Source organism: Podarcis cretensis (genome assembly GCF_951804945.1).
Source record: "Podarcis cretensis genome assembly, chromosome: 8".
Lineage (NCBI taxonomy): Eukaryota > Metazoa > Chordata > Lepidosauria > Squamata > Lacertidae > Podarcis > Podarcis cretensis.
This window is the reverse complement of record NC_137177.1, coordinates 64,947,840-64,958,789: the sequence shown is the minus strand read 5'-3', so window position 1 is coordinate 64,958,789 and position 10,950 is coordinate 64,947,840. Positions and strand designations below refer to the sequence as shown.

General features: G+C 47.3%; 1 protein-coding gene across 1 annotated transcript; it reads left to right on the top strand.

Annotated features, from left to right (window-relative positions):
* On the top strand, positions 1–10,337 carry OTUD3 (OTU deubiquitinase 3). The gene is made up of 8 exons (XM_079987995.1): positions 1–294; positions 1,630–1,778; positions 3,288–3,400; positions 4,051–4,173; positions 5,119–5,235; positions 5,705–5,801; positions 6,932–7,110; positions 8,102–10,337. Exons 1-8 carry the CDS (start codon positions 107–109, stop codon positions 8,276–8,278), a joined length of 1,143 nt encoding a protein of 380 aa, XP_079844121.1. The 5' UTR covers positions 1–106; the 3' UTR covers positions 8,279–10,337.
* The last annotated feature ends 613 nt before the right edge of the window (positions 10,338–10,950 follow it).

Here is a 10,950-nt window from a genome sequence, read left to right as displayed (position 1 = left end):
AGTTGCTTCCGCGTCAGGCGGAAGTGGGCGTGGCGCGCAGGCGCAGTAGCGAGAACAGCGTTCGCCGCCGACTGACAGGAGCCGGTTTTCGGGCTCTCCCGCGACGATGTCCCGCAAGCAAGCGGCGAAGGCCCGGCCGGGGAAGGCGGAGACGGAACGGAAACGGGACGAGCGGGCGGCTCGGAGGGCGCTGGCGCGCGAAAGGCGGAACCGACCCCAGGCCGAGGGCGAGGGAGGCCTGGCCGGGCAGCTGCAGGCGCTCGGGCTGCGCCTCAGGGAGGTGCCGGGCGACGGGTGAGCCATGCCCCGCCCTCTCAGCTTTGAAACTCCGCCCACCGCAACGGCTCCTGCTCGAGAGAGGCAGATCTAAGCTACACCCGCCTACAACCCCCACGCCCCGCCCACAGCCGCCCTCTGCTCGCGAGGGTTCCAAGCTGAGGCGCCAGTGGTTGCTTTGTTCCGTCCCTCAACTTTGATGTCTAGAAGCAAACTCCGCCCACTCTCAGTGGCTCCGCCCATACGGCCCAGCAAACGTTCTGAGCCAAGACCCCGTTTCCAATATCTTTCTTTAGCATTGCCAGCTTATTTTCTGGCGTTTTTAAAAGGCCCCTGTGCTTTTATCAAGCTCAAGACAGTCAGGAGTCTGGCATGTGAAGCTTTCCTTCTCTCGATGGTAGGAAGTTGTGGAAAAAAAAGCTGCTGTTGAATTTCCTTGTTTTCTTTAGATGCATTAAAAGAGCACGTTGGAAAAGGAAGACAAAATTATACTCCCTGCTCCTTCCCCAAGGCCTGCCATCTTTATCCATTTCTCCCTTATTTGTTTATTTATGCAAAGAACCTTTCTCCTGCTTTTTAGACAAAAAAAGGCTCACAAGAATAGCTTACAGAATGCTCTAAAAAGTTTAAAAGGGAAAAAAAGACTCTCCCTGTTCCCAGGCTGGCAGTCTGAAAAGGTGCAGCAAGTGCTTTTTTTCTGTGGGGACGCAGGGGGACGCATACCCCTAAACATTTTGTGAAATTCTGTACTTTTGTCCATTTACTGTATTTTCCCTGATTTGTACAAGAAAATGGTGATTTTCTTGAGTCAAAATGAAAGTATAGTACTCCTAAACATTTTTAAAGAAAATAAGCACTGTGTGCAGCACAAAAGGAAAAAATGCACTGGGATAGAGGAGGAAATAAGCAAACCCAGGTATCAGTTCTTAAGTTTTAAGTTCTTTTTGGGATCCTTAAAAATAGCAGTATGATTATAAACATACAAAAGGAAATGTGAGGATCAGGGACATAGGCTTGGCTAGACAGACATCCAAATTGTATTGTACTGGAGGGAAAACCTTGTATAGTGTATAGTGTGATTTGACAAAAGAGCTTAGTAAGACCATGGCACCTGCTTTGCATGCAGAAAGTCCCAGGATCAATAACTGGCATCTTCAGGTAGAGCTGAGGGAGGCCCCTGTTGAAAATTCTGGAGACCTGCTGCTGCCTGTGAGTGTAAAGCTAGATGCACCAGTGGCATAATTCAGAGTAAGGCAGCTTCTTATGGATAAACCAAGGACCATGATTTTACTCCACCACCCCTTGACAAATCTCCTTCAGACAAACTCAATTGGGCATAATGTCTTCCCGCAGGAACTGCTTGTTCCGGGCTCTTGGGGACCAGCTTGAAGGTCACTCCCGAGACCACCTCAAACACCGCCAGGAAACTGTGGACTACATGATAAAGCAACGGGAGGACTTTGAGCCTTTTGTGGAGGATGATGTTCCTTTTGAGAAGCACGGTGGGTGCCCTTTGTGAGAGGTGGAAGTTGTGCCTACTGCTGCTTTTGAGCGCTGTTTGTCCAAAATACAGGCTGCTAGGCTGCTAAGTGGGATCAGTCAGTGGGAATATGTATTGCCAGAGCCGTCTTTCCTATTGGGCTTACTGGCGCATTGTGCCAGGGCGCTGGCCTCTCAGGGGTTTTGCCGGCAGCCTCCCCTTTCCCTGCACACCCACCAGCTGTGCCCCATCAACCATATGACTGGCGGGCATGCAGCTTGCCTCCCAAGCCTCCGCGGGAGGAGAGCGATCCCCTCAGAGGCTTGGGAAAGGGTCGACAAGTCAACAACTCTGGGAAACGGGGTGCCGGAGGTATCTTTGCACCACGGCGCCAGATATGCTTAAGATGGCCCTGTGTATTTCACTGGTTCTAAGCTCTGTTCAAAGTGCTGGTGCTTATATTTAAAGCTTTCCATTGCAGGAGTGGCTAACCTGTGACCCTCAGAGGGTGCTGGACTGCAATTCCTGGCATCCCTGATTCTTGCTTGGGCCTGATGGGAGTTAGCCACTCCTGCTTTATGGCTTGGCATCAGGGTCTGTATGTTGAGGTCACATTCAAAACCTAGAAAGGTTGCCTAGGACATTTCTGTTTTTATTTTCCCAGGCATCCTGTTGTGCTCTTATGTTTGTCTCGCTCTGCTGTGCTACTACTGTTGTTGCTGTTGAACTGTTTAAAATGCTTCTCTAACTCCGCCTTCCTCACCTTGCCACTTTCCAGATATTTGGATTATAATTTCCATAGTTGCTGTCTGGGGCCTCTGGGAATCTTCCAAAACATCTGGAAGATGGCAAGTTAAGGAAGCCTGTTTGAATTGTGGGACTTATGTACAATACTAGGGCTGTAATAATTCCGGGGATCTCAAAGGCAGAATTGATGAAAGGGGGTAATTTCCAAAAGGCGGTGGTTTGTCCTGGCAAGTCAATTGAAAAATGTTGTTTTTTTGGCGTTTTTGTAAGAAAAAGCTCAACAACTTTGGGGTTTGTCTAAAAAAAGCTAGAAGCTCAATATCTCTTGGCATTTTTACTTTTTGAAATATGGCAACCCTATACAATACATACCAACACTTGGAGGACTTTGGAAGAAAAAATGTGTGTACTCCAATGCATTGCATCAGAATTCACATTGTATCATTATAGGAGAACCATTAATATTTCCACACATAGTCATAAACTGTTTCAGAGCCCCATATTTGCTTTAAATTGGGAATGAATGTTGTCAGTGACACAGGTTTATAGATAAAACATCTCCATGTACCCCATCAAGACCTGAATGGGATCCTGCAGGTCTTGGTTGCCTGGCATTACTCCAAGTGAATGTCCCTTTGGCAACTTCACTTGTTCTTGTCAAAGGGTCTTTTGTTCTGTGCTGTTGCCATTGCCTTATCTGTGTAGCATCTTTCTTTTATTTGCTTTTTGTCCTCCTTCAATGTACATTTCATTTCTTCTTCTCCTCTCTTCTTATCTTTTCCAGTTGCTAATTTGGCACAGCCTGGAACTTTTGCTGGCAATGATGCCATTGTAGCCTTTGCAAAGAACAATCAAGTCAATGTTGTCATCCACCAGCTCAATGCCCCTCTGTGGCAGGTAAGCCTCAAAACACTCAATTTGTCATAATGTGCCATTACTTCGGTTAATGCATAATTTTCCTCATGTTGCAATACGGCTAACAATTTTCCAAATTTGGAGAAGGGGGGGCAGTCTCTTTCTTATGCAAAATAGGCATCTAGATTACATTATTTCAGTGTACCCCACATAGGCCTGTCTATGACAACTTGTTTGGAATTGCGGCTGGTACAAAATGTTACAAATATTACATTGGAATAATGTCACCATTCATATTTCCCTTGGTCTTGAAATCCTCTGCCATACTTATAAGCTGGGCTTCAGTCTCTCCAAATTTGGGCTTTCCTTTTATTGGTATTTCTGACACAGCTGACCCATGAAACGCATCCTTGCTAAGGATCTAGGTGCTGGATGGGGGAACTGGTAGAAGGGAGTTCTTCTTGGTAGAGTTATGAGAGGCTTATGGGCCTCCCCTTCACTGAGCTAGATAGATGGAAACTGTAGAACCAATAAATCACATGAATCCACACTGGAAATGGCAAGCACTTGCCTCAGTAAAGGCATTGCTTCTTTTTGAGGAAATTGAATGCTCTTGAAAGCATCCAGATTTAAAGCCCCACTTGCATCAATCTTTCATCATGCATCTGCCCCGACCCACTCTTCTTTCTCAGATTCGTGGAACAGACAAAAGCAACGCTCGAGAGCTGCACATTGCATATCGATATGGAGAGCACTATGACAGTGTCCGGAAGATTAATGACAACTCTGAGGCTCCTGCCCGGCTACAGACGGAGGTTGGTTCTGGGCCCTGCTAGGTACTCTCTGGTGATGTTCCTGGGATGGGGCTTTCTCTTTTTGCTGAGCAGTGGATGCTTAGCTTGGCAATACAGTGATGCTGTAAAAGCAAAGTAATGCATTTTAACTGATTTCATACCCTGTTAAAACAGATGTTGTGGAATGAATCAAGTAGTGGGTGGGAGCCTACTTGGATTTAATTATCCAAGCTGGGTAAGATAAGGGTTTAGGAGGGATGCCTAGCTCAGCTGTAGAGCACTTGCTTGGCATGCAGAAGGAGCAGGTGTAGTTCCTGGCAACTCTAGCTAAAAAAGGATCTCTGATAGCAGGTACCAGATACTCTGACCCACCGTCAAAGGTGAATTGATACTCTCCCTGAAGCGTGTGGCTGCTTAGTTTCACACAGTGCTGCAACCATCTTCTAATCATTTAGCCCATTTCCTGGTGATTTTTCCTTCCAGAAACTGCTGGGCAGGTGGGAATAATTCTGGCTTGCAACTGAAATTGTTGAAGACACACATTCACTGACACTCACTTTCTCTCTTTCTCTCACTCACATACACTTCCATGTGCAGAAGCCTCTGGGGAGTCCTTGAGCAGCTGTGCATGGCTCTTTCCCACCTGGGTGGTCTCGTGTCTGCCTGCTGAGGGACTGATTACATCGGAAAGGCACTGGGTTTATTTATTTGTGTATATTTTTGTAAACCATTTTGGTTTACAAAATGTAAGCCAATTCTGGGTTACAAAATTTTTGTAAACCATTTTGTTTTATTTGTGTATTTTTGTAAACCATTTTGTAAGCCATATTTTCCAACTATTTTGTTTGAATAGTGGCCTATAAATATTTTCAGTGGAATAAATGACAGGCCTTGCTCACACGATCCACCCGTGCCCCCCCCCCATGACATAGGATGACATATTGCAATGCCTTCCTGTCATTCCAGATGTTGTGCAGAAACGAATGTAATAAAAAAGAGAAGGAGGAAGCAGAATCAGAAGAGGAAGTCCAAGATGAAATTGAGGATGCTGTCCAGAAAGTGCGGAATGCAACTGGCTGCCTGGTGAGCCTGTGCCATTCCATTGCTTGGGGAAATGCTGGTGGAGGTGCCTCTCAGGCAGTGAGGGGTGGGAAGCCCAAGGCCCCCCCGGATGGTGATGATAATGGAATTGAGCTCCCATCAGTTCCAGTAGTCCCATCAGTAGTCAGGGATGATTAAAGCTGCCCCTTGACAGTGTCTGGAGGTCCACAGATTTCCTTCTCTTGCTGTAAGATGGGTGGAACCTCAGCCCTGGGAGCTCAATGTGCCCCTAGTTGGCACTAGGCTAAGCCCCCTCTCCCCTAGCTGCAGCCCTCATCTGCCATACGTCGTTCCCTCCTTAAGTGTTTCTTCCTGCTAGAATATGTTCTTGAACTCTGAGAATGCCTCTTGGTTGCCTGGGTGTATAATATAGAGAGTTATGTGTGGAAACAAGCCTGCTGTACAACGGTAAAATTCACTGTCTGTCTGGCACATGTTGTTTGCTTTTCAGGATTCTGATTTAATCATCCGGATCCTTGAAACGGAGGACTACAATATCGAGTCTGCAATATTTGTTGTGTGTCAGATAAATGAAGTGAAAAGGCTCCGTGAGTAATGGGTTGCTCTTGCCACACAATTACCAATTACAGTAAAGCAGCCCGTTTGAAATAAAGGAGGGAAGCAACATGGAAGCGGAACACGCCCCCCCCCCCCAATCCCTGCATTGCAGGGCTTTGGATTTGATGGCCCTTGGCATCCTTTCCAACTCTACAATTCTATGATTCTAAGAGCCTTCCAGAGGCTGCAATTAAGTGTTCCTGGCCCACAGTCTTCCATTGTGTGCACAGCATCTTCCTGATAGGTTAACTAAAGGAGAATTATGAGGCAGGTGCATGAATCTCACCTGTCAAACATGCCCTGCCACTTCAGAGTTGGAATAGATATGGAGGGATAAGGACCTAAAAAGAGCCTGGGTGCTGGATCAGGCCAAAGGGAGTCCATCTAGTTCGGGGGTGGACTTCGATCTTTCAAATTTCAGTGGTGCCCTGTGTGAGGCCAAAATTTCATGCCTCTTGCCTCTCATCTTCCTTTCTGTTCAATTCACTACATCATAGTTGCGACACCCTGCAGCGCCCCCTAGGCTTGATCCCCAGTGTAGCAGTATTGGTCACACTGTTCTTATTCCACCTCTGTCTAGTCCACCATCCTGTTCTCACAGGGGCCAACCAGATGACTGTGAGAAACTGGCAAGCTGGAGCACTCTTCCCTCTTGTGGTTTCCAGCAATGGCTGCTATTCAGAGACATGCTGCCTCTAATAGTGGAGGGAGAACGTAGCCATCCTGGCTAGTAGCTACTGATAGCCGTACTTGTCTCAAGCTGCCCAAGTTGGTGTCTGCCACAACCTCCTCTGGCAGGTGGGGGTGGGGGGTGTACTTATCTCTCACACCTCCTTGCTGCTTCCCATTTACAGATACTCTGTTCCAGGCAGCTACACAACCAGGAAATAAACCCACTTGGGGGGGGAACCACATGCAGGAAGGAATGGATGGATGGGAGACAGGCTGGCTTAAGCCTTCTGTTTGCTACCCTTTCCTCCCCTCTGCCACTCCACAATAATGGCCCACTCCACTGCATCTTCTAGAATCAGTATTGTGGAATGGGGAGGGACCCAAGGGCAATCTAGTCCACCCCCGTGGCCCGGGATGGGTCTCTGACAAATCACTGTCCCTCTCCTAGATGCTGAGAAAGCCCAGGAAGCCCAGGAGACAAACCGACCAAAACTGCATCCCAGGCCAGCCCTGTGGGAAGAGAATGGAAGTGGCACTAGGATTTTTGGGAGCCAGGAAATAGAAAACAACAAGCCCCAAATGAGCTCACTGGAAGGAAACCAAGCCAGTAAAAAGCAGGCACCAAAGGTATCTTGAAGGGGAGAGGGAGGGGGGAGTTCTGTGGGAGCCCTGGGGTTTCCCCCTGCCTCGCAGTGGTACTTTTAATGGGGGATTCCACAGAGGAATCTGCCTGGATGGTGTCAGAGTCACATCCCAGGCAGAAATTCTGAGATCTGCTCTCTCCCGACTTGTCCTCCCAGCATTGCTATCCAGCTCCTTGTCCAGACACTCCACTCAGGCTTGTGGTGGTATCACTTTAAAAAATATCCCTACAGTGCATGTGCTTCATCCAAAACAGCCTTCCCCGATCTTGTGTCCTTCAGGTTCATGAATCCATCAGCCCCAGAGCTGGTGGGAATTGTACTCAAAACTGCCTGCAAGGCATTAGGTTTGGGAAGGGTGATCTTTAAAACTGCAGTCTTGCCAAATCAGTCATTCCCTTAATTCCTATTGTCCCATACCCTAGACGCACTGATCTGATTTGTATTCCCGATTTGTGAATCCAGATAGGATCTGGTCTGGACCTGTTCATAGCATTCTAACTTTCCTCCAGCTCCCAACCCTGGTGTCCTTCTTACATGGCGTTATAATTAATAACTGCAACAGTTTGGAAACTGTCTGGCTTTCTGAGTGCTGTGTTAAGCTACCGATCAGCACAAATTACCATGAATCGATCTGGGACAGCCTAATTTGCTCCGGAGCGATTTGTTGCTTCTTCCATCCAATCTGAACAGGGAAAAAATTGGCCTGATTCAGTTCTGAATTTGGCCAAAGCTATTGCACAGCCCTAAGCAGCTCCTGTCATTTTGTTATTTGCTTGTTGTGCTGCCACTCTCTCCTCCTGCTCATCCAGGACAATGGCGAAGTCCATCCCTTTCTTGACGTCCCCTTTGTTTAGGCCTTGGTCCCCGCCTTCTTCTGACACTTGCACCCCCAGACTCTGCTACCTAGGGGATCCCTCTAAATCACAGTCCTCCTCCTCTTCCTTTAGTGCTTTGCTAATTCTCCCCTCCGGCAGGTGTCCAACAGGCAGGAGAAGAAGCAACAGCGACTGGAGAAGAAGCGAAGGCAGGAAGACAGACACCGGCAGAAAGTCCTAGGAAGCAAGAGCAACCTCTCAGACAATAATAAGAACGCCATGGAGTCTGAGTCGCAGGTCACCCTCGTGAAGACCATTGCGGCTCTCAACATCTGACTTAATGGTGTTTCCCCATTTCTGATGTGCGTGGGAAAATGAAACTCTGGCTGCTGAACTTTGCACCCCAAAAGTACCTTCTTCAGAGCAAACACTTCGCCCCGTCTGTCTTTGTGAACAGGGGTATCTGCTATGCTGTTTAACTGACAGTTAAACAATTCTTCAGTTGTGCACAAGAACACTGGTGTGGGATGGCTGAGCAGTTCCTGTGCTGGAGCCTGGACAACAGAGGCCTTAGGGGTGGAATCCCCAATCATGGATCCTCTCGCTGCAGAGCTCATGGAATTTGCTCCCGAATCTTCCATGGCCACTTCCCAATTTGTCTTATTTTCAGTGACCCCCGCCTGCAGGAGGGTTAAAGGGTTTCTTTGCTCAGGAACACACCTTTTTGGCATAGTCAGCAGGGAAAAAAGAAAACTGCTTCTGACTTACATCCCAAAGTGAAAACTAAATCTACCAAAGTTGGTACTGAGCCTGTTAGATTGTTGCTTTCTCCTCCCAATCCTACTCCCCATGGCAATATTGTTAAATTCTAGACAATGATCAATCGTGCACTTTAGCCTACGGAAATGATGGTGGCTTGTGGTGGGTTGTGGGTTGTGTGCATAGTAGCAAATTCTATACAGACAGGCCGATAGTGTAGAGAAACTTTTCCTGTCTGTGGCAGGGTTTGTTTGATCAATTACTCACTTGCACCCCTAGCAGGAATAGGCCACAATTGTGTCACAGCACTGGTTGGGCAGCTGTCCACCATTACAGACTTGTGGGGGAAGGACCAGATCTCATCTTGTGCCTGCCCTTGTGGGATTCTTAGTCCTGCCCCACTTATGCAGGGATATGGGCTCCTCCTGTGGGGGTGGGCAAATCAGAGTATGAAGTGGCTGAGCAGTGCTACCTAAGTTGGATTTCAACTGTGGCCCCTTCACCAACGATGGGGAGGAAATGGACAAGCCCCATCCTTGCCAGCTTACTAGTATGTGATGCAAACAAGGCTGACCCAAAGTGTACTTTCATCTTGAACATTGGCGATTTTGTTTCCTTGTGCATGTCATGGCCTTCATCCAAAGACACTTGGTACTCAAAGAATTACTTCTTTATCATGTTAAAATTTATAGACCCAAGATATTATACTGGCTAACTTCCAAGGGACACTTGTTCCTTAATTTTGTTCGCTAAAAAAACCCATTTTCCTCCCTAAAGAGTTCTATTATAGTTGGGTTTTTTAAAAGGCTAATTCAGCAGATATTACAGGGAAGGGGAAGCTACCCCCCGCCCGCAATCCCACCAGCTGCTTTTGAATTCCAATCCTTGTCATCTCTGGCCAGTTCCTAGGCTGACTGGAGTGGAACAGGGTTTGTGTGATTTCAATATGTATATTCTGCAGTTGCCATAAAGAGTGGGTTTAGTGTGCCTAAATGGGTTGATTCGGAAGGCAAAATTTGGATGGAAGCAACTTTTTTATCCTAGTGCTGCGACAGTTGGAAAATGTGGCACTTGCCTAATGCGGTTTGGAAACAGGGTTCTGGTGCTTCTGATACTTATAAGCCAAAGGGTGGATTTAGCCAACACATACTAAAAAATGCCATTCAACTAAAAAAGGGCAGAGGGAAAGCTTAGGACCACTAGGAGTGGCATGATGCAAGCTGCTAGTGCAGCCTTGGCCACTTGGGAGCTGTTAGTCCAATATACCTGGAGGGCAGCAATTTGGCCAAGACTGCTGTAAAGGCAGTGGTTGCCCCTGCCCTTAGAACGGAAGCTGATGCCAGAGCTGTCAATCATGCCTCTCACCAGGCTAGGCTGACAGGACAGTTTGGTGAAGGTTCTCCTTACAGTTCTATGATGCCAACAATCTGGACAGCTGTTCAGCAACCCCAATAACTTTTCCTCTCGGTGACATCAAGTAATGACAGTCCTCTTCGTTCTGGAAAAGAGAGCCATAGCAGAGATCCAGGTTTGAGGTTGTAAATATGTTTGGTAGATAATGGAGGGGATAAAAGTTCTGCATCTTTGTGGTTATCAAAATAAAATTGGCCTTGTTGGGGCTATCAACCAGTTAAAACAGCCACGTTTCCCTTTTACAAGCCTGTGGTTCTTCCTGGCAGTGGCCCACAGCCCAAGAGCAGGTCTTGCGCTGGCATTCAGGATTGCACATGCCACTGCTTTCCCCAGCATGCACAAATTGTATGCCCACTCTTGTCCCACCCACTTTTGCCTCTGGCCCCGACTGCCATTGGCACATGAAACACTTGCCTCTGCAGGAAAGTTCAAGGGGCAAAAAATTAAAATCTGAACCTAAGGGAAAGCAGCGCTAAAACCAGCAATAAAAGCAGTTAAAGCACCAAAGGCAGGGATAAAAATCAGAGTTTTATGTGGTGCAGAAAAAGACGGCTGCTGAGTGCCTCTGGGAAGAATTTTCCACTCAGAGGCTTAACATTGTCAAGGCCCTAATATTCTCTTTGCTTGTATTCTTATTTCTTATTACATTTATATCTCCCCTTTTCCTCCTATATGATTACAACCCACATGATTCCCCCTCCCTCACTTTATTCCCATGATACTCCTGTGGAGAGAGTGTGACTGACCTGAGGTCATCCAGGGAGCTTCATGGCTGAGTGAGGATTTGAACCCTGGTCTCCAAGTCCTGGTCTGGCACTCTAGTCACTAAACCACCC

Excerpts from the sequence above, each read along its gene's own strand:
- OTUD3 (XM_079987995.1), top strand. The coding sequence starts at position 107 with ATGTCCCGCAAGCAAGCGGCGAAGGCCCGGCCGGGGAAGGCGGAGACG. Across the intron at positions 295-1,629 it reads AGGGAGGTGCCGGGCGACGG|GAACTGCTTGTTCCGGGCTC; the intron begins GTGAGCCATGCC and ends GTCTTCCCGCAG. Across the intron at positions 1,779-3,287 it reads TGTTCCTTTTGAGAAGCACG|TTGCTAATTTGGCACAGCCT; the intron begins GTGGGTGCCCTT and ends TATCTTTTCCAG.